The following is a 25,192-nucleotide window of genomic DNA, read 5'->3' on the forward strand; positions in this document are numbered from 1 at the left end:
TCTACAAAAGTGCCCATTGTCGCGAAGTCGTTACTCGTATAGGTGGGGTACTACGGGCCGCTAAATTGAATTTTTTCATAGAATTCTTGTTTTTTCTCTCATTATCTCATAAACAACAAGACCTACAGAAAAAATGCAAATGACAACTTTATAGGAAATTTAATTTCCTACAAAAAAGGTCCTTAGCACCGAATCACTTAGATTGATATTTTTTGAGATATTAATTATTGAAGTTTACGCAGCATTGAATTCCCATAAAATGTCGAATCAAATCTTAGAAAATATTGATTTTTTATTTGACTAATATCTCAGAAAATGTCAATCTGAGTGATTTGGTGCTAAGGACCTTTTTTGTAGAGAATTGAATTTCCTATAAAATTATCATCCACATTTTTTCTGCAGGTTTTGTTGTTGAGAGAAAAAACAAGAATCCTATGAAAAAATTCAGTTTAGCGGTCCGTACTACCCCACCTGTACGAGTTACGACTTCGCGACCACGGACACTTTTGTAGAGTATTTAATTCTGAGAAAATCGCGACTTTGGGCGAGTTGATATCATAAAATGCCGCGGAGTTATAGAAGTTTAAAAAATAAAAACCCAAGTTTACGTGTATTTTAAATGGGAAATCTTCACACGCTGTGGTCGAGTACTTAATATTAATATTAAGGGCTCAAACTCTCAGGGAATTTTTTTGGGGGTATTTCCAACAAAATTTCGGGATGGGAGCGAAAAAAAAAAAATAGTCGCAAAAATAAAAGCACCCTAATATATATATATATGTGACGTCACGACGTCGTATTCTTGCTGTCAATCAATTTATTAAAAATCGTACATGCTATGCCATCTGGCTATGCATAAATTAATTAATTAGTAAATGACTTCCAGCCATTATTACGGCTGATGATTTTTAAATTTGAATTTAAATTCAAATTATTTTTATGAAATATTGTTCTTTAATAAATATAAATAAATATGATAATAAAATATCAAATGATGAAAAATAAATGATTATAATATTTGAATATAAATTCAAATTATTATATTTTATAATTGATAATAAAAATTGAAATTTATAAATAAATAAATAAGTAAAGAAATAATGAATTAGTGAAATGATAAAAATTTATAAATATGAAATATGAAATAATGAAAAGAAATAATGAAATGAAAATGAAATTAAATGAATGAATAAATAATGAAAATTATTAAATAAATATAAATGAAAATTATGAAATTATTATTATAAAAAAATATATGAAATAAATTTTGAAATATCTTTAAAAAATAAAGATAATTGTTGTTTGAAAGAAAAAAATGAAATTAATTATTAATAATATGTTTATTAATAATGAAATGAAATAATAAATGAATATGAAATAAAATTGTGAAATGTTATAATAAAATATAATTAAATAATAATTATTAATAAACAAGTTATTAATAATTAAAAATGAAATGAATTATAAATGTTTAAATAATAAAAGAATATATTGCAATAAAGGAAAAAGTAAGAATCAATAAATATTGATTTATGAATTCGACTCCAATGCTTTATGCGTTGTTGCTAACTGCATTGGAAGTCATGAAAAATATATATATAAATAATAATTATAAAAAAATATTGATTCAATTATGACCAATGAAATAATTGGTATAATTAAATAATTATTGGAAGGGATGTTACTACCTGGTAACAGCTCTTCTGGAAATCGAAAAAGATTTCAGTTTCCTAAGTGAGCTCATTCGTCATTGACGAAATTTTAATTATTTAAAGGCAAAGTCCTTAATTTTATTAAATCATTAATAATGGTGATTTAATTGTTTGTAAACTGAATTATTAAGATATAATTCAGAAGTTTTTATAAAATAATTGTTGAATTATTCAAAAGTAGTAATTCATTTAATTAATAAATAATTTTGATAAACATTCCATCGATTATCAAATCTAATTTGAATTATTTAAATATGATTCATTTAATAAATAAAATTCAATATTGATAAAATTACATCAATTATCAAGGGTTGAGAAGGAAGAATAATAAATAATAAATCAAATAAATAATTATTAATAATAATAATAATCATCAAATAAATCAAGGTAACAATTTAATTAAATAAATAATTAATAATAAATTTAAATAATAAATTGATTGTTTAAATAAATTAAATAACAAGTGAAATCGAGAGCTAAATCATTTTATAAAGCGTTAAAAATTGTAAACCGCATTTAATTGTCTAATTCAATTTTAATTTTGTTTGTAATAATTTTTAAATAATTGTTTTGATTTAAATAAATTTGGAAGTTGTTTTAATTTTGCTTTTATTATTTTACTAAATTAATTAAATTTTATTTAACTTAATTTTTAATAATTTTAATTATCTCTTAGACGACGAACCGGAGTATTTTTATTTTAATTTTATTTATAATAAACAGTCATCCTTATAGCTCCGTCCCAGTTATTTCGCTCGGCGAAGGCTAAACAGGAGCACAACTCTTAATATGTGTTATTTTGACGTAACATATATTAAAAATTTTTGGGGGCTCGTCCGGGATACATAAGGATGCTGTTGATTATTAATAAAAATAATAAAAATTAAAATCAATAATGATGAAATTAATTAATTTACAAAAAGAAAAAGAAATATTTAAAAATTCAAATTTAAATCAATTTAAATTAAAATAAATAATTGAAATAATTTTATTTCAAAGGAAAAATGATTTCCTATGTCAAATAGAATAGTTACTCGGAAATTTGCAAAAGAAAATAATATAGATATCAATCTGGATCCTTCCGGAGAAAATCCAGATTCATCCACTGAAAAACAAAAAAATCCTTATCGTCCTAGTGGAAGACGTTCTCTCAAAGATACCTCGATTTCACTTAATTATTCAAATTTTGTTCAAAATAATAATTTACATAGTACTAACCAACTAACTAATGAAAGTATTGAAGAAAATCCTAATGAAAATAATTCTGAATCTAATCATCATTTTAATATTGAAAATTCTACTGAATCGTTTGAAAAATCACCCTCAAATTCAGAAGAAAATAAAGAAGTAAATACACATGACAATCAAACAAATGATTCTGCACAACATTCTGAAGTTAATTCTACAAATGAACACCCACACAATGCACTTTTAAATGATGAGCGTATCTTGAATAATAACAATAACCATAACAATAACAATATTAATCAAATCAATAACGAACAACCGGTAGCAATGGCTCTGTCAGCAAATCAATCTATTTCTTTACGTGACGCGTTGGAATTTGTACCCGAATATGATGGTGAAAATATGACACTTACAGAATTTATAACTGCTTGTAATGAAGCTTTTAATTCTTTACCGGAAGATGCTGAACTTAATTTGGTTAAATTATTGCGAAAAAAATTAAAAGGCGATTTAAGAAAATCTATAAACTGTGCAACAGTAAATACAAAACAAGAATTTTATGACTTCTTAAGGGGAAAAGCAGCCCCAAATAAAACAGAAATGCAATTATTGGGTGAATTGGGTCGCGTTTATCAAAAAGACAGGGAATCTGTTTTAAAATATTCTAATCGAATTTGTGATATTGCAGCACAATTAGTTGAAGTACACAAAAGAACACATACACAAGTAGAAAACGATGCTTATATACTACAAGTTGAGCGAAGAGCCGTAGAAAGTTTTTTAAATGGTCTTAATCCTGAAATCGAAAGTAAAATTCGAACCTTAAATAATAATTTTCAAAATACACTTAATGAAGCTATTAAAATCGAACAAAAAATTAAATTTAGAAAAGAATTAAGTGAATTCGAAAATATAAAACGAAGGGGAATTGAAAAACCCGTGTTTCTTTGCGACGAAGTCAATCGCGAACACAATAATTCTCAAAAACCACATCAATCTAATTACCAACAAAAACAAGATTTTTACTCTCAAAATAAACAATTTGATAATAATAAAAATTTTAATCAACAATCAAACTTAAGACAAACTGTAATTTGTCAGTTTTGCGATAAAGCAGGTCATACTGCTGATAAATGTTTTAAATTATTAAATTCTAGAGAAAGTCAAAATGTTGAAAGATGTCAAATTTGTAATAGATCTGGTCACATTGCTAAAATTTGTAGATTCAAACACGAATTTTTAAATAATAATTCTAAAAACTTTAATAAATGTTTAACTTGTGGTAGCCATGAACATTCAAGTAATAATTGTCCAAAACAAATTATTAGTTGCAATTATTGTAAAAAAATGGGTCACAGAATTAGAGATTGTTGGAAGAAAATAAATGATGAAGAAAAACAAATTAAAGAAAATCATCCTTCAACCTCTAATTCACATTTTGGTATTTTTGATAGAATTCCACTTAAAACTATTAGCGATAAAAAAGAAACTCGCGTTGAACAAATTAATTTAAATAAAAATAATAAAAGTCCAACAATTTTATTAGGATATAGCGTAAATCCTAATGTCGGACGAATTTCAGTAATGCTAGACACAGGTAGCGGTCCTAATATTTTAAAAGAAAGTTTTTGTCCAAAAGGGGCAATTCTAGATAAAACTAAAACTATAAAATTACTTGGAATTAACGAAATTCCAGTTGAAGCATTGGGTGAAGTTGAATTAGATTTTCTTGATTTAGAAATTAAATTTTTAATAGTTCCTGACGATTTTCCAATCGAGCAATCGGGAATATTGGGTTCGAATTTCTTTGACGAAGCGAAAGTCCAAATTTGCTATAAAGATCGCGTTATTAAAATAAATAATAAACAATATTTTTTCTATGATACTGATGAATCAATAAATCAATCATTTAATTGTGAAAAATTAGTGCAAAATAATAAAATAAATTTTCAAGATAAAATTTATCCTGTAACAACTGAAGAAAATCTAGAAGAAAAAAATGAAATGAAGAAAGAAGAAATAAAAGAAGACGAGAAAGAAGAAATGAAAGAAGAAATAAAAGAAGAAATAAAAAACGAAAAAGAAGTTCATAAAGTAAAAATAGAAACTAATGAAGAAACAGATGAAGAAATAATAATGAAAATTGAAAATGAAGAAGAATCTGATTTTGATGATGATATGCATCAAATAATGGCTATGGGATTCCAGAATTTTAATATTTATGGAAGCGATACCGACTACGATTCAGACGATGAAGCAGAAGAAGAATCAGAAGAAGAAGAACCAGAAGAAGAAAATAAAATAAAAGTGAAAATAAACAAAGAAACTACTAAAACTTTTAACAAAAATAAAATAAATAATAATCAACCTGAAAATGAGGAAAATTTAAAAGAAAAATCTGAAAATATAAATACAATCAAGCAAGATAACAATCAAGAAAAAAATTCAAAGGTAAATTCCAATTACAATATTGAAAATAAAGACTACAATTTACACGAGTCGATCAATAAATATAATAAAGAAATTATATATGCTCAGCGAGTATTAGTTATCAACAATGCTCGTGAGAACGAAGAAAAGAATCAAGAAGATGCCACAGGACACTCTTCACATGATACTGATGCTATAAATAAAAATAAATCACGTTTTGAAAAAATAAAAGAGGTTTTAAATGTAAAACATTTAAATAAAACCGAACAAGAATCTCTTTATGATTTAATAAAAGATAATACTGAAAGATTTCACCTTCCAGGTGAATATTTACCAGCAACAGATAGAGTTGAACATGAAATTTTGACTACAGATGAAAGACCTGTTAATATTAAAAATTACAGAATTCCTTATGCTTTAAAGGAAGAAATCAATCAACAAATTAAAGAATTATTGGAAAATAATATTATTGTGGAATCAAGGTCACCATACAACAGCCCAGTCTGGATAGTTCCAAAGAAACCGGACTCTGAAGGAAGAAAACAATGGAGAATGGTAATCGATTATCGAGCGTTAAATGAAAAGACGATTAAAAATGCATATCCACTACCAAATATAACTGATATAATTGATAGTTTGGGTGGAGTTGAATATTATTCTGTTCTAGATTTATCATCGGGTTTTCATCAAATTAAAATGAAGGAAAAAGATCAACATAAAACTGCTTTTTCTACTATTTTAGGTCATTTTGAATTTTTAAGATTGGTTTTTGGCCTAGCAAATGGCCCAGCGACATTTCAAGCATTAATGGAAGATGTTTTTTCGGGATTAATTGGTGTTATATTATATGTTTTTATGGATGATATAATTTTATTTGCAAGAACTTTACAGGAACACATCGAAAGATTAAAAATTGTTTTTCAGAGATTAAAAGAAGCAAATTTAAAATTAAAACCAGATAAATGCAAATTCCTCAAACGAGAAGTTTGTTATTTAGGTCATTTAATTAGTAAAAATTCTATCAGACCTGATCCAAGTAAAATTGAAGCTGCAAAGAAATATCCAGTTCCTACTACTCAGAAAAAAGTTCGTCAATTTTTGGGTTTTACTAATTATTATAGAAGATTTATTAAAGATTTTGCAAAAATAGCTAAACCATTGACAAAATTACTTCAAAAAGATGTCAAGTTCTTATGGAATAAAGAAACTCAAGAAGCTTTTGAAATATTAAGAAATAAATTATGTGAACCACCTGTATTAAATACACCTGATTTTACAATGCCATTTATTATTACCACTGATGCATCGGGTTATGCAATCGGAGCAGTTTTATCACAAGGACAAATCGGAGAAGATACTGCATGTGCATACGCTTCAAGAGTATTGAGAGACGCTGAAATAAGATACGAAACATATGAAAAAGAAGCATTAGCTATTGTTTTTGGTGTAAAAATATTTAGACCATATGTTTATGGTAAAGAATTTACTCTCGTTACAGATCATAAACCATTAGTTTGGTTTCAAAAAGCAAAAGATGTAAACACAAGAGTCTTAAAATGGAGATTAAAATTAGGAGAATATAATTTTAAAGTTATTTACAAACCAGGTAAAATAAATTATGTTGCTGATGCTTTGTCAAGAAATCCAATCGAAACAGAAGAATTTCAACAAATCAAAGTAACAACAAGAGCTGCAGCAAAGAAACAAGAAATAAAAACCACACCACAACCAACGACTAAAATAACTAATGAAATTAATAAAAATAAAAATTTAAACAAAAACAAAAATGAAATACAAAAAAAAGTAAGTGATAAAAATAACGATTCAACCGACGAAGAAATTACAAATCAACCAAGAATTATTAAGCGCAAGAAAAAAGTGAAACAAATCAAGAAAAGGAAAGAAATAAAAGATCAAGAATTAAATCAAGAAAGTGTGAGCAGTTCTTTAAGCTCAGATGAAAATATTGAAAATATAATAAATGAACAAAACAATAATAAAAATGATTCATCAGATCATAGTGATTCTGATATTAAAGAAATTTTAGAAGCGGGAAATATTCGTAATATAGTTGATATTAAAGATTATTTTCATTTCAGAAAAGATAATTTAGCTTATTTTATTAGCACCAATGGTGAACCATGCGATAATGGCGCAGTTAAATTAAAAGAAATAAATAAATTACCGACATTTAAAAATTTAGAGTTAGGAAAAGTAGTTGAAAAGAAAATTAAAAATAAATATTATTTTGCTTTGCCTATTCGTGAAAAAGAAAAAGAATCAATTGTAATTTTAATTGAAAATTTAAAATTAATTTTTGAAAACTTAAAAGAAACTTTAGAAAAATTCAAATTAAAAACAGTAAGTTTTGCAAAAAGTGAAAACATTGAAAATTTACCGTGGAATAATGTCATAACAGAATTAAAAAATGTTTTTGACGGAACTGATATTAAAGTAATAATCTGTTTGGGCACAATTATTTATGTTCCTATCGAAAAAAGAGATGAAATTTTTTATGAAATGCATAAATCACCAATCGGGGGTCATAAAGGGGTAACTAAAACTTATCAAAGAATTAAAAAAGATTATTATTGGGAAAATTTGAAAAATGATATTCAACGTAGAATTCAACAATGTTTAGATTGTCAATTAAAAAAATTAGTTCGTATAAAACACAGGGAACCTATGGTTATTACTGATACTCCAGCTGCTTGTTTCTGGAAAATTTCTATGGATATTGTCGGGGCAAAACAAAAAACTAAAAGAGGAAATGAATATATTTTAACTATTCAAGATTTATTTTCTAAATTTTGTATCGCAGAAGCATTACCTAACACTTTAGCTACAACAATTTCAACTGCTTTTGTCAAAAAATTTATTTGTTATTTTGGTCCGCCAAAAATTATTCTTACAGACCAAGGTCGTAACTTTTTAAGTGCTATTTTAAAATGCGTAGCAAAAAGATTCGGTATTAAAAAACTTAAAACTACAGCTTATCATCCACAATCAAACGGTTCATTAGAACGATCACATCACACATTAAACGAATACCTTAAACACTACTCATCCATTGATGAAGAGTGGGACGAATGGATTGAATTAGCAACATTTTCATACAATACAAGTTATCATGAAGGAATTAAAAATACACCTTATGCTATTGTCTTTGGACAACAGTCTAGATTACCTTCTAGCGAACCAATAAGAGAATGTGAGCAATTACCTACAATGCAAGGTTATTTAATTGATTTAATCACAAGATTACATGGGATAAGACTATTAGCTTATCAAAATTTAGTTGACGCTAAACACAAATCTAAAAAATATTATGATAAACATTGTAATCCACAAAATTTAAAAGTAGGTCAATATGTATTTTTACAAAGTGGACCAAATCCAGGTAAAACAAAAGATCATTACTCTGGACCACACAAAATTCTCGAAATTTTGGGTAAAGGAAACGTAAAAATTCAAACAGAAAAAAGAATTCAAATAGTTCACATGAATCGATTGAGATATTCATTTATAAATCCAGAAATTACACCAATTAAAAAAACACGTAAACAAAAGAAAAATAGCGATGAAGAAAATTCTAATTAATTTATGTTTACAGATGATTTTCAATATCACTTTTGTGATTTATTTTATTTTATTATGGTCATCATCAGCGAGTGGAATTATTGGGTATGATTGCGGGAAATTTTCATCAAATTCAACAACAATTTCAATTACAGAGGTGGGAGATTGTGACATTCATCCTAAAGAAATAAATACAACAGAACCGTTTATTCAATTATTACAATTAAAAGAATATTCGTTAACAAAAGTAATTCAATGTAAAATCGAAGTAGATCGAAATATTTATCATTGCGGGGCTTATTCTCATATGTCGGTAGTACATAGCGGGCGTATGGAATATATTGAAGAAATTTCAAAAGAAAGATGTTTAGATATTCATAAATCGGGATCATATAGATTCGGCACATTATTTATAACCGGTTTAAAAATTAATAGCACAACTACGCGTGGTGCAACACTCGCAGGGTCAATCGGTAATGATGGAACGTGTAATAAAGGAAGTTATTCGGATTTTTATGGAAGTTGGAGCGATATTGTCGTTCAAGGGGTTTTAAAAATTACAATACAAGAATATTTCGCGGAAGTTAAATATGAAAATGATAAAATTTATTTAAAATCGGGTTTAACATGTACTTTATCTGATTTATCTTGTTTGGATTTAGAGGGAGGTTATACTTTTTGGGACTATATTCCATCACATAAATGTGATTTTCAAAATTTCGGAGTTTTATATACAGGTAAAGTAAATAAAACATCTGAGAAAAATTCAGATAAACATGAAATTATTTATTCCTTAGAATCAAATGGAATAACATTTGCATTAACTACCACAAATGTTGAAATTATTTGTGGCTATAAAATAATCAGAACTGAACATCCTAAATTATTTATCTTTGAAACATCAAAGAATGATTTAATGTTAAATAATGAAATATCAATAGAAAATTTAGATCTATTTGCGTATGTTAATTCTAAGTTTGTATATGTAGAAAAATTTATACAAAAACAAATTAAACAATTATATTATGATGTGTTAATTCATCGTTGTATGCTAGAACGTAATACTTTAAAAAATTTGTTATCAATTGCGTCAAGTAAACCAGACGAGTTTGCTTATAATTATATGAAAGGACCAGGTTATATGGCTATAATGTCAGGTGAATCAATAAACATTGTAAAGTGCATACCTGTTGAAGTATCAGTTTACCCAAGAAGTGAGTGTTATAACGAATTACCAGTGAAAAGAGGAAATGACAGTTACTTTTTAACTCCAAAAACAAGAATTTTAGTAAGAAAAGGTACTCAGATTGATTGCAATCCACTTTTTCCACCTTTATTTTTAATAGATGGATCATGGTACAAATTTACACCTAATCCAGTTGAAGTTTTACCACCAAATAAAATTCAACCATTAACTAAACCAACATGGAAATATACTTCTCCAAAATTCTTAGCTACAAGTGGAATTTATTCTGAACAAGATCTCGACAAATTACGACATAGAATTATGTCTCCAGTAGAAAAACCAGCAATCTTAAGCAATATTGCTAGAGGAATAGATGGTTTGCATTTTGCAAATCAAGGTGAATCAATATTAAATTTATTTGACACTAATGCATTACAAAAATTAGCTGATTCAGCATGGGAAAAAACATGGGGAAAATTTTTAATTTTTGGATCTGCAAGTGCGGGAATATTTAGTATAATTATGATTATACGACTAGTAAAATTTTCATTTGACACATTACTTCATGCTTTTCAAATTCGAAAAACTCATGGATGCTCTTTTTATTTGTGTTTTTCATTTTGGGATGCCTGTACTAATTACATTTTAATAAGAGCACAAGAAAATAACATCAAGAATATTCATAAAAGTATTAATAATAATAATAATACAAATTCAAACAATGATGAAAATGTTGAATTAGTTATAATTCGACAACCAACCCAAAATCAAGAAATTCAAACAACAATTGAAAATACCGAACCATCAGCACCATCAACAGATGAAAAAATTTATCCAAGTTTACCAGCAAATGAAGAAGGAAATAATGAAACAAGAACTATTCAAAAAACAACTAGCATGTTCCGTTTATCCTCATAAACTAAATTTTAAACTCAATGGTAAAATTACTAACAACTTGTGACTAACAAATTTTAAAAATTTTTAATTATTTTTATTCTATAATTTTAGTGATGATACTTAAAATTAAAAGTGTTATTACAGATGAAAATTCCTGCCGGAGTACTTAAACAGATGAAAGAAGATGAAGAATTAGATGCATTGTACGGAATTCCACATACCAGAATTCCTGGAAGAAATTTAAAATTTTACGCAAGTTTGATAACATCATATTGTACCATGCCGAGGGAAATAGTAAAAGAGTTTTATCATAATGATTTTGACAACGCATCTATGTGCGAAAATTGTTTAAAAGACTGTCCAATGATTTTTACTAAAAGATTTAAATATTGCAATCAAAACTGGCATCGGTTATATCCGTATAAAATTTCGGGAAATTGCATCAAGTGCGGTGAAGTGTTAATATATCAAAAACCGGGATATATTTGTGAAGATTGTGCGAATACTTGGGTAAACTATCGCGACATTTTAGAAAATAAATATTTCATTGATATTTATGTGTAATTTAGTGTTAAGAAAAATTAAATTTTATTGTCATAAATATTGTTATTAAATAAATATATATATATAACAGAAAAAAAAAAAAAAAAAAAAAAAAAAAAAAAAAAAAAAAAAAAAGGGAAAATGAAAAAAAAAAAAAAAAAAAAAAAAAAAAAATTCATAAATAAATAATAATAGGAAAAATAATAATTAAGGATTTACATAAAAATATAATTTTTAAATATTAATCAATATTTCAATTTATTATTAAAAAAAAAAATAATAAATTCAAACAATATAAAAATACGTAAGAAATTAAATATAATAAATTTTATAAGTAATTCTTAATAAAAAAGTATATATATATTTATTTATCGATTATTCTCAAAGTAGCTTTCTGTAATTGGATAAATAATCGATGCATTACCATCTTTGCGCTGGTAATGTTCTTAGCGCGGGAGGGTAGCGACGCGCGCAGTCGTCGCGAAATTTAAATTTTTACATATATCTATACCTATATATATAATATATATATATTCATACATACTCTTTATACAAATCATATGCAATATATATATATATATATACACATCTAATATATTAAAATTATTACAAACTATATAAAAAGGTATATGAATAAACAATAAGAATAGAAATAGAATACATAATAAAAAAAAGGGAAGAGAAAAAAAAAATAAATAAGCTGAAAAACAAACAAAAAAATTATATTGATATATACATAAAATATATATATTATTATTATCATTAAATATATTCCATTAAATATTATTTCAATATTTAATGCATGTTAAATTTTTATGTCATTGGAATGCATGCTAAAACCAATGCATAAGTCGCGTTATCGCGAAAGGGACTCATATGACACCCCTTCCGCATATAAATTCTTTTTAAAAAATTTTGAGTAGGGATGTTACTAACCGGTAGCAGCCCAGTTTAATTGTGAAAATTGCTTCATTATAAAGTCAACCTTCTCTAAAGTGGTTGGAAAATTATTTAATTAAGAATAATTTTTTTTTATCGTTCAAAAAAAAAAAAAAAGTAAATAGAGAAATAATAGTAATAGTGAATATAAGTTAATCACTACAATAATAATAATAAATATATATAAAAAAAAAAAAAGGGGGTTTAATAAAATATTAAAATAATAATAATATAGTGCATATATCTAAATATAATATTAAATAAAGTAAAAAAAAAATTTTTCGAATCACAAACAAAAAAAAAATAATTCAGGTAAATATTCCAATAAATATATATTACTAAAGTAATACAATAAAAAAAAAGAGTTATTAGCTACGATCTTATTTTAATAATTTATATTAATAGAAATATGTCGGCACAACGATCCATGGGACCTAATTACGTTAGCCTGGAAAAGGTTAGAAATTTGGTAACGGAAGAGCTACCATCTATCTTTCGCGAAATTGAAAAATTCGCTTGCTTCAAGAGAAGTAAGGAAGCTAACCGCATATTAGTTAAAAACAAAGGGCAACGCAGTGAGGAAAAAATTTGTGTCGCATGTTATTGCGAATTATATCTTAAAAACGAAGGTTGGAATGATTTTGACAGTATAGTTCATTTCCATAAAATTAGTTTGGAAGAAAGTTTAAATTGTGATCAGTGTGGAGAAAAAATATTGGAGGTACAACCAGCTAAAGATTGTGAAGAGTGTAAACAACTCTTTTTATTTAAAGAAGAGGAGTTGTTCGAGAATGCCTCGTCATATGTCGAATCATCTTGGGAAGAATTATTGGAAAATTAAAAAAAAAAAAAACCAATAATAATACTAACTTTAATAAAAATAAAACAATAATGAATTAGAATAAAAAAATTATGTTGAATAAAAAAATATGTATCAATTAATCAAAAAAAAAAAAAATTTATGTAATCACAATTTATTAAAACTATTGTATGTTTGTATTACGTTATGAAACAATGTAATAATAATAAAAAAAAAAAAAAAAAAAAAAAATACTATACATATATACAAATAAATAACGATCACTATAACCTAAATAATTGAATATATTACTAAAAAAAAAAAATTTATCTAAAAATGATTTCAGTTCTGATTATTTGTAAAAGAAAAAAAAAAAAGAAAAAAAAGAGACAGTAAGTATAATATAAACTATAAAAATTTTCATAATAAAGGTGAATAAAATGAATAAATAAATCAAAATAATAATTATTAAAGAGAAAAAGTAAATATGAAAATAAAAATTAGAAAAGTAGAATAAATAAAAAAAAAAATAATAATAATATTATTATAAAATAATTTTTAAATAATTTTATCGAAAGAAATTTTGGCATAAAAAAAAAAAAAAAAAAAAAAAAAAAAAAAAAAAAAAAAAAAACTATAAAATGAATTTATATACATATACCATATATATAAAAAAAAAAAAATTTCTAATAATAATAATAATAATTAATAAAAAAAAATCAACGAAACAATCGAAAAAAAAAAAGAGGAGAAAACAAAAGTAAGTATTAAAATTAAAATTAAAATTCTGTAAAGATTTTTATGCATTATATTAATCATGAAATAAAATTTTTTTTATATAATGAAATGATAAAAAAAAAATAAATAACAAATAATAATACATTAAATCTGAAATACTGTCAATATAAAAAATATATATATATTGACTGTAATAAATATTTGTCATATATTAAAATATATGACAAATAACTAACAGTGGGGGTGTGACGTCACGACGTCGTATTCTTGCTGTCAATCAATTTATTAAAAATCGTACATGCTATGCCATCTGGCTATGCATAAATTAATTAATTAGTAAATGACTTCCAGCCATTATTACGGCTGATGATTTTTAAATTTGAATTTAAATTCAAATTATTTTTATGAAATATTGTTCTTTAATAAATATAAATAAATATGATAATAAAATATCAAATGATGAAAAATAAATGATTATAATATTTGAATATAAATTCAAATTATTATATTTTATAATTGATAATAAAAATTGAAATTTATAAATAAATAAATAAGTAAAGAAATAATGAATTAGTGAAATGATAAAAATTTATAAATATGAAATATGAAATAATGAAAAGAAATAATGAAATGAAAATGAAATTAAATGAATGAATAAATAATGAAAATTATTAAATAAATATAAATGAAAATTATGAAATTATTATTATAAAAAAATATATGAAATAAATTTTGAAATATCTTTAAAAAATAAAGATAATTGTTGTTTGAAAGAAAAAAATGAAATTAATTATTAATAATATGTTTATTAATAATGAAATGAAATAATAAATGAATATGAAATAAAATTGTGAAATGTTATAATAAAATATAATTAAATAATAATTATTAATAAACAAGTTATTAATAATTAAAAATGAAATGAATTATAAATGTTTAAATAATAAAAGAATATATTGCAATAAAGGAAAAAGTAAGAATCAATAAATATTGATTTATGAATTCGACTCCAATGCTTTATGCGTTGTTGCTAACTGCATTGGAAGTCATGAAAAATATATATATAAATAATAATTATAAAAAAATATTGATTCAATTATGACCAATGAAATAATTGGTATAATTAAATAATTATTGGAAGGGATGTTACTACCTGGTAACAGCTCTTCTGGAAATCGAAAAAGATTTCAGTTTCCTAAGTGAGCTCATTCGTCATTGACGAAATTTTAATTATTTAAAGGCAAAGTCCTTAATTTTATTAAATCATTAATAATGGTGATTTAATTGTTTGTAAACTGAATTATTAAGATATAATTCAGAAGTTTTTATAAAATAATTGTTGAATTATTCAAAAGTAGTAATTCATTTAATTAATAAATAATTTTGATAAACATTCCATCGATTATCAAATCTAATTTGAATTATTTAAATATGATTCATTTAATAAATAAAATTCAATATTGATAAAATTACATCAATTATCAAGGGTTGAGAAGGAAGAATAATAAATAATAAATCAAATAAATAATTATTAATAATAATAATAATCATCAAATAAATCAAGGTAACAATTTAATTAAATAAATAATTAATAATAAATTTAAATAATAAATTGATTGTTTAAATAAATTAAATAACAAGTGAAATCGAGAGCTAAATCATTTTATAAAGCGTTAAAAATTGTAAACCGCATTTAATTGTCTAATTCAATTTTAATTTTGTTTGTAATAATTTTTAAATAATTGTTTTGATTTAAATAAATTTGGAAGTTGTTTTAATTTTGCTTTTATTATTTTACTAAATTAATTAAATTTTATTTAACTTAATTTTTAATAATTTTAATTATCTCTTAGACGACGAACCGGAGTATTTTTATTTTAATTTTATTTATAATAAACAGTCATCCTTATAGCTCCGTCCCAGTTATTTCGCTCGGCGAAGGCTAAACAGGAGCACAACTCTTAATATGTGTTATTTTGACGTAACATATATATATATATATATATATATATATATATATATATATATATATATATATATATATATATATATATATATATATATATATGTAGGAGAGGGAGATCACCGGTGCTATAAGCAGCAGCGGAAGTAGTTCTATGCTCGCCACGAGTTCGCGCCCACGGGTTGTTGTGTCTCTAGTAAGAGACTTATTTCAGAAATGTTATATTCCAATGCTGGAAGCAATTGTGGCACGAGTACTCCTCTGTCATTTGACAGAGTGATGAGTACCTTTTTTGTTGGTATCATAATATATCCGATTTTACATCGTGGCATTAGTATTTATTACCAATGCTTCCATGAATGATAATTTTCAGAAATGAAACTTGGACTTACAAAAAAAATTTAATTTGTAAAAAGTATAAAGTTTCTACTATATGAACAAAAATTTACAATTTATTTAATACGTTGTATAGAATGAAATATAAGCGTACAATATACATTTTCACTGAATCATCCGTGGTGTAAAATTAGTGTAGTTCTAGTGTACTCTTTCTTCTATTGAAGCTCCGGTGGGAATAGCGAGTAAAACATCGTGTAATACGATGTAATTTATGCGTAAAATTTAAATTTCCACTGAAACAGTCGTCGTGTAAAGTCAGTGTAGTATTGGTGTACTCGTTCTTTCATCAAAGCTCCGGTGGGAATAGCAGGTAATAATCGTGTAACCCGGAGGAGTACGGTGTAATTTAAGTGTATGTTGTGTGGAATTTTTTCACATTTACACGGTGGGATTTCAGGGGATTCAGTGGAATCGGATCTGCCAGGGAATTAAATTTATTTATTTATTTATTAAACTTATTCAGTTATAACTGTAATAATTAAATAATATTGCAAGTAATAATTAAAATAATAGTAATAATAATAATAATATTGATAATATTATAAGTAGTAATTGTTACGTTTTCACTGCACGATGTTGATGTTGAGCTCAGCTAGTTCTGTAGTATTTTTAGGTATTGGGTTCTCGACAGCAAAATCACTTCACGGTGACCCGAAATAACTGGTTGTATTTTAGATATAACAATTACTTTATTCACAATTGATAGTTATAGAATTTAGAAATTGAAAGTATACACTTAATATACAAATGATGTATGTTCAATAGTCAAACTTACAGAAGGTATGACTATGGACTTGATAATTTAATAAGCTCTGATATCAAAGATCTGGTGTTCAGAGTCTAAGTCTAAAAGTGTGTAAGACTAAATGTGTCTAAATAATAAGTGAGTAATGAACGCTCCAGCTCTGAGAGCGAGGGTTTTTATAAGGTATTCTAATCACCAAAAATAGCGGGATTGAGAGTTATTAAGCGGGGTTGAATTGTTGATCAGAGTTCACACTCAGTGGTCATTGAACTCGTCATTGCTTATCAGCGCGAGGCGATTGGGCATGAGACCCATGCGTCGAGCGCGAGAAGGGATTTAATCCTCGGCTGATGTAATATCTGAGAAAAGTTATTTATTTGAAAGTCAAAGTTCATTTTCATATCATCTGCGTTTGTTACAAATTATTACTAATAGTTTATACAGCTGTGTTTTAAAATGATTAAATTATCTCTAGTTGAATATACTTGAAGATTATTATGAAAAGTGTTCTCATACGTGGGATTAAGTACATCCGGTGATAGTTTGTTATTTGATTATTGATTTGTAAAATACACGTATGTTAAAGATATTCTTATTTTATACAAATTAAATGATGGAGTAATTCTTATGATATATAATATTCTTACGTTATTATAATTATCTACTTAAGGTACTCTAATTGTTGGTAATTAGGGTGCCTTATTTTGGGAATAGACTTTAGGTCGGTAAAATAATCTAGTGAGCTAAAAACGGGCCCTGCTTGACAGCCAGGATATAACATAATAACCGCAGTAGCAATAATAGCAATGAATATAAAATGAGACACAATAATAGTAACATTAATTAGAAGCAAAATAACAATGTTAATTAAAATTTCCAAACTAGTAATAACTCCAATAAAATAGTAGTTAAGATCAAATTTTTGATTATTTTGAGTAATTAATAGTAACGTTCATAATTTTACAGTTATTAATTTTTATTATCGGATTGTTCATGTTAACTTCTCCTAATGATTTTATATCAGTTGAATTATTATTCGAGCTTTTACTTTTCACTGGCAATTTTTCTTGGTTCGTAGATTTTAAATTGGGATCGACGTCTGGAATAGGCGAAAATTGATAATCAAACTCCAAATTGTCGAATTCTTCGTCCCAAATGATGTCATTTTCAGTTACTGGTTCATTTTGAAAATTGAATGATGATTCAGTGGATTCGTTTTGATTCACAGTATTTGTTATTGCAGCTGGTAAATTTTCTTTATTCGCGTTGCTACACAGTAAAAAACGAATCGTCAAAGTGTAAAAAAAAGCGTATGTTAAAATTCTGAGTGTTGAATTTTTGACACTTTTGTGTGTCAATTTAACATACAATATTTATCTTGTTTCAACTGTCGAAATCGATTGATTTTTTAACACACAAAAATGTTATTTTAGACGATAGTAACACTTTTTATATGTTACTGTCAAATCAACACACAAAATATGTTAAAAATAATCTCGACCATCACAAAAGAATTCTCGGAAAATTTCAAGTAAAAATGACACTTCTTGTGTGTAAATTCAACATACAAGAAGTGTAGATTCGTTTAAATAACGCCCAGAGCACTGAAAAAAAAGTTTTTTTCCACCCAGAAAATTTTTCCCTCCCGTAAAGAACCTGGTATTCTAGTTTTTAAAATACCTAAGTTTTTTTCCCACACTAATAAGTATTCTGATTGCTTAAAAACTCGGTTTCCTTCTCAGCTAAATACCAAAATAAAAAATATGGCTGACTTAACCTCACTCAGTTGACACATATTTAAGTAATGTTTATCCCTGTGGAAAAGCTCTCAGAAATTCTGATAAGATATTGAATATTTTTTATGAGAATCTATGAGCTTCGAAAATATCTATGAGATTTAAAAAAATTCTCATATGAATTTTTATGAGAATCTATGAGTCAAAGATTTTGATGTTTTCCTATCATGATTTCCGTACTAGATTTTTAAAAGAATGAGTAAGATTTTTTAATTTATGAGATTTCGTAACTCGAATCCCGCCAACGATTATGAGATTGAATAAGTACTTTCACTTCTATCAGATTGTTACAGTTTATTCTAATCTATTTTCAACAAGAATTCATCAGGCGAATTCCGATGTTATAATACTTACAAAATCTCAATAAGATTATTTTTTTATACGAAATTTTCAGAATTTATAAGTTTTAGTAAGAGTTATCCTAGGAGATAATATCTTATTGAATATCATAAAATATTTGTCATATTTTATGAGAAAATATTTAACATGTATTTCTTCGAAATTTTATGAGACTGAATTAGGAATCACATGGACAAATGCAGACCTTTTTCTCATAAAAATTTTATGAGAATTAGTAAGAAAATCTATAATCGAATTAACTTGTAAAAACTTAAAAGATTTAATTTTAATTTAAAAGCTATGTGATTTATGAGTTTTTGTAAGTTTTAGTTAGAAGGCTATTACTTATAAAATATTATGGAGTACTTATGAGATTTTATAAATAATTTCCATTCACATAAAATGTTAATTTTATCAGATTCATTCAAAAATAATTGCTTAACTTCATTTTTTTTAATAAGAATTTACACCAAAAATACTAATATTGTCACTATTTCTTGTACTTTAAATATTTTAACTGTTCGGAGATGAGTGAAAATATAAGTTTTTATGTGATTTTTTACAAACCCAGTAATGCATCTTGCCCCATTCTTTTTTTTTTTGGTGCAAGATACATTATTTTTTTGTAGCAATGTTGCATTTTTTTGGTTAAACAAAATAAAATTTCTCGGAACAATTATTATCCTTTTCACGCAAGTTTTTTTGTATTCTCCGACCAAAATAACAAAAGTTGTTTAAGCCAAGAGAAAAAATTTCTCGGGAGAAAAGATCGATATGGAGAAGGGGAAAGTCACCGGTGCTAAGCAGCAGCAGCAGGAGTAGTTCGGTGCTCACCACGAGATCGCGCCTACGATTTGTAGTGTCCCTGGTAAGACATTTATTTCAGAAGTGTTATATTCCAAATTTTATTCGAGTACTCCTCTGTCATTTGACAGACCAATAAGTACCTGTTTGGGTTGTACTATGGTATATCCCATAATACAACATGACTTTAATATTTAATATTGACGTATACTTGAGTAATTTTTGATGAATAAATGAACTGACTCAAATTCATAGATTTATCATGAATAGATTGCTAAGGATTTTCCGCGTAAATACTCATACAAATATTCTTCAGTATACATAATAAAAACTTTTTGAATTCGTGCTAAAAAATTCAATAATTTAGCATATAAACCTTAATCAATACTAAAGAAACTATAACTTAATCAATCTCATAAATTTTTTCGTTACTATATGAAAAATTACTGTACTCACATTGATTAATCAGTATCGAATCTTGTATGATTACTTCAGAAATCGTCTCATACAATCTTCTTCATTTCCAAAATCTACTCATTTGTAAACTTTACATTTTTCGAAAACTTATAAATACTTATAATCACAATATTACAGCTTCTGTTTCTTATAGATTCTGATAATTTATATGAGAATTTTAAGAAAAAAATTTTTTTGATGCACCATCAATGAGAAAATAATTGTATCAGAATTTGTGAGATTTTCCGTGGACAAATACTGATCGTTTTCTCATAGCCAATTTTTTTTATGAGATTTTATAAGACCTTTTCCACAGGGTAAGAGTGTCTCAAAAAATACGATAGTAGGAGTATTGGCAGGGTGTGCGACGAAAACGACATCTGTCGACCGCATTAAATCATCCTCAAAAAGCACAGAGAGAATACGGAAAGTTTTTATAAACAAATAATTAAAATTTTTAAAGATTGCAAAATATATGTGTGATACCACATTTGAAAGGTGGAAAAATATAGAGTAGATTGTACTGAAAAAAATAAGTATAACAAAATTTTAATAAATACAAAATAAATATTATTTTGAACGACATAAGGTTAGCTTGTAATAATAATAATAACAACAATAATAGTCATAATAACAAATGAGTTAAAATAATTATAATTATAATTTTTTCAAAGTTAAAATTATTAATTTGCATTAAGTAAAGAAATTAAAGTGATTTCAATTATTCGTAATTTTTAATTTTAAAACTCAATAATTAAAAACACTTTGTGTTAAAAATTTGTAATTTATTAAATTCCCCGTAATAATTTTTAGCCAAAGATGAACATTATGGATGGAGATGTATAAAACTTGCAATTACTATTTCTGTCAGTATTTTTGCAATTAATAACACAACAACTACTTGTTCTTATTTTTCAACACTGCTTTCATTGAACTGTTCACAAGAGTGCGATTTAACGCGTATTTCGTCCACTGCAGGCGCTCCAATCGATTCGATTGTCCCCACCCTATACTCCGCACCCTGCCAATAATTGCTCTTACTACTCACAGTGCTCTATTTTTTAAATTTTTAGATAAATAGATATAATTATTTTTTATGATTTATAAACTGTTCAAAGTAATCAAACGATTAATTGACGTCTACTACATTCAAAATCATAATAAAATCATTAACCATTTTAGTTCGATTCCATTTTAAGTTAAATATTTTCTTTTAAAAATTTAGCGAATTTGATTAAATAAATAAAATCAAACAAGACTAATACATTAAATATTGATGATGAATGATTATAAATAATTGAATCTATTCACCTACTCCCGTGTAAAAAAAATTGTTAAAAAAAGGTCAAAAAAGTGTTGACTATTCTAAACTTCAAAACATGACACAACGACGAACTTTTTTTGAACATTTTTTAAACTTTTGAAAATTCAAGAGTGAAATCAATAAATGTCTTAATATTATTAAGATATGCTAAAACGAAAAATGGCCAGAAATAGTTTGTAATCCGTTTTTTCTGAACGTATTTTGCATTAAAAAATGTTAATTTGTAGTGTTAAGTCAATTGTTTTCTTCTGTGCATTTTTAGAAGTTTGAAAATCGTTTAAAAAAAGTTCGTCATTGTGTCAAGTTTTGAAGTTTAGAATAGTTAACACTTTTTTAACCTTTTTTCAACAATTTTTTTTTACACGGGCTTTCAAAATAATTAAATGTTATTTTAAACTTTGATTTATCATAAAATACAGAATAGGAGCAGGGGTCATACTTACTTGTTTGAAAATCACTCTAGAAACGGTTCAAATGTTTTCTGGTCCTCATTTGATTATAAAAATAGAATACTGAATTATATCAATTATAATTTCACAAAAAGTAAAATGTCAACAATAACCTTATAATAGTATGAAGTTAATTAACTACTCAAACTTTAGATACTCCAACTTGAGAAATATTACCAATTTTAAGGTTAGAACGGATTTTTTCATGGAATCGGTAAAACAAATTAAACCTAAATCGCTTAAGGGTCGTTTACAATATGAATACTTAGCTCTGATTTCATTGGCTCACAGCTGTACGGTAATAATTTATTATAGATTTTTAAATTGATTTTAATATAATTCTAAAGTTCATAAAATTTTATATTTTTTTTAACTTTTCATGTTGCTGCTTGTTGGGAATTTAGATATGGTAATCGTGAATGAAACAAATCAATTTATTAAACAAATGAATATTATATCTTTTATTAAAATACGCGCTCTAGGGTATGTCTTCACTCGTAAGAGATTTAGCTTAGACTAACTTATTCTTTTAATATTATTTAACACTGAGGTCCACCAACCTCTCCTCTTTTTGTATAACAAAGATCTCTAAGTTCAAAATATATATATATGAGTGCAAATGAAGAAAAACATATTGCCTTGCATTTACTTGGAATCTCTCGTCGACCCATGTACCTAAGGTCATAAAATTTGATCCATGCTAGCTTTCTTTTTCTTTAAGTAAACATATACATATTTTGAACTCAACTTAAATATATATACTACAACTTAAATGCAACACTGTTCGAAATATTATTTCGAACAGAATATTTAGTAAAAAGAAATAATTAAATAAAGTATATATAAGAATAAAGATTGATTTTTGTACAGAGAATCCAACACGCCCCCTCAAAAATTAATCTTTAAATAAAATAAAATTAAGATTAAATTAGCTTACATAATCATAATACTAATTATTAATGATACCTTTACAATAAACTTATTATATCAATTAACTTCTAAAATTAAATTGTAAAGACATATCCTATCACGCAATCTGGGGGTGCGAACATTATGGCCCAACTAATTTGCAAAGGGATTAGGAAAACCCAGAAAAACCTAATCCGACCATTTATCTTAAATATTTCAATTATACAGTCTATAATATATATATACATACAATATATACAACATAAATGTATTCTTTAAAATTATTTCAAATCCATTTGTGTTCTGAATTCCACAAATTTTGGTTCAGCCAAATAATTGGTCAGTGCATCAGCAATCTGTTGATCTGTAGACATATAAATTAGTTTTAATAAACCGTGCTCTACTTTGTCACGAAAGCAATGATATTTTATATCGATATTTTTCGATCTTTTATGACTTGATGGATTGTTCGCGATACTAATACAACCATTGTTAGCTTCAAAAATTACTATTGGCCCTAATATAACTATCTTTATACTTTCCGCAAAAGAGCGTAACCACAGTGCCTCTCCTGCAGCTCCATACAGAGCCATATATTCAGCTTCTGATGTTGAACCTGCCACAGATGCCTGTCGTTTAGATGCCCAGCAAACAGTACAATGATCAAATAACTTAAATAAATAACCGGTTGTACTTTTTTTTCTATCATTTCTATCATCTGCCCAATCTGCGTCTACATAACCGCTGATTATTTCTTTATAATTATTTCGAGTAAATGTTAATCTAATATTACTAGAACCTTTTAAATATCTTAATATTCTTTCCAGATACTGCCACAGTGTTTTATTGTTTTTATTCATATATCTACTTACGATATTTACTGATATACTTAAATCTGGTCGTGTACAAACCATTAAGTACATTATACAACCAATAACACTTTTACATGGCGCATCATAATTTTCATCTGAATTTAAACCTTCATAGTCAATTTTAATTTCTAGTGGCGTAGTTACATACTTACAATCATGCATATTAAATTTATTTAAGACTGAATTGATGTATGCATTTTGATCTAATGTTATTACATTATCCGTTCTTGTAACTTTATGCCTAAAAATAATCTAATTTCTTTTAAATTGACCATCTGAAATTTATTCATCAAATACTCTTTCAAACTATTCATAGTATTTATATCTGAAGTTGCTACAACAAGATCATCAACATATAACACTAGATAAATGTTCTTTAAGACATCTCTTAAATCTAAAATATAAATACAACGATCTACAGAAGAATTTTGAAAATTTAATTCTTTTAATGTAGACTAAAATGCTTCAAACCAGCAGCGTGCAGCCTGCTTTAAACCATACAGAGCTTTGTTCAATCTGCACACCTGATTTTTATCGCATTTGACTCCCTCAGGTATTTTTATATAAATTTCTTCTGTTAATTTGCCATTCAAAAAGGCTGTCTTCACATCCAAATGATGCAGTAACAGATTATTCTGATTGGCAAGTGCAACTATGAATCTCAAACTAGCAATTCTAGCAACTGGCGCAAAAGTTTTTATCATAGTCTACCATATATTCTTGACTAAAACCTCTAGCAACTAATCGAGCTTCATATTTATGTGGATTTCCAAACTCATCATTTTTGATTGTAAATATCCACTTACAGTCTACAATGTTTTTATCTTTAGGTCTTGGTACCAATGTCCAAGTATTATTAATACGAAGTGAATCGAATTCACTTTTAACAGCTCGTTCCTACTCAACCCTATCATTCCTATTTTTAATTTCATAATACGAACTAGGAATTTTGTGTATTATTGATTGAGCGGATAGCATGCAATCGTCAGGTACACTATTTTCACTATACGAAATCTGAGGACGGCCTCTGATCCTATTACTTCTCCTACAACTGGCTTTTGATTTATTCCTATTATGTAACTTAGGAATTTTATTATCTTTATGACTATTTACTTTATGTATTAA

The 25,192-nt window shown here is 25.9% G+C and overlaps 1 protein-coding gene across 2 annotated transcripts in view; it reads left to right on the top strand.

The window, feature by feature from the left end:
• LOC130674677 (uncharacterized) overlaps positions 1 to 11,604 on the top strand; it is a 43,821-nt gene extending 32,217 nt beyond the window's left edge. Inside the window, exons 2-3 of one of the 2 annotated variants that reach the window (XM_057480078.1) lie at positions 8,944 to 11,033; positions 11,137 to 11,604. In XM_057480078.1, coding sequence (XP_057336061.1) covers positions 8,944 to 11,013 — 2,070 coding nt within the window. In that variant the 3' untranslated portion in view covers positions 11,014 to 11,033; positions 11,137 to 11,604. Of the gene's footprint in view, positions 1 to 8,943 lie in introns of both variants that reach the window. The other variant, XM_057480079.1, reaches the window with a different exon arrangement.
• The last annotated feature ends 13,588 nt before the right edge of the window (positions 11,605 to 25,192 follow it).

Source organism: Microplitis mediator, chromosome 9 (genome assembly GCF_029852145.1).
Source record: "Microplitis mediator isolate UGA2020A chromosome 9, iyMicMedi2.1, whole genome shotgun sequence".
Taxonomy (NCBI): domain Eukaryota; kingdom Metazoa; phylum Arthropoda; class Insecta; order Hymenoptera; family Braconidae; genus Microplitis; species Microplitis mediator.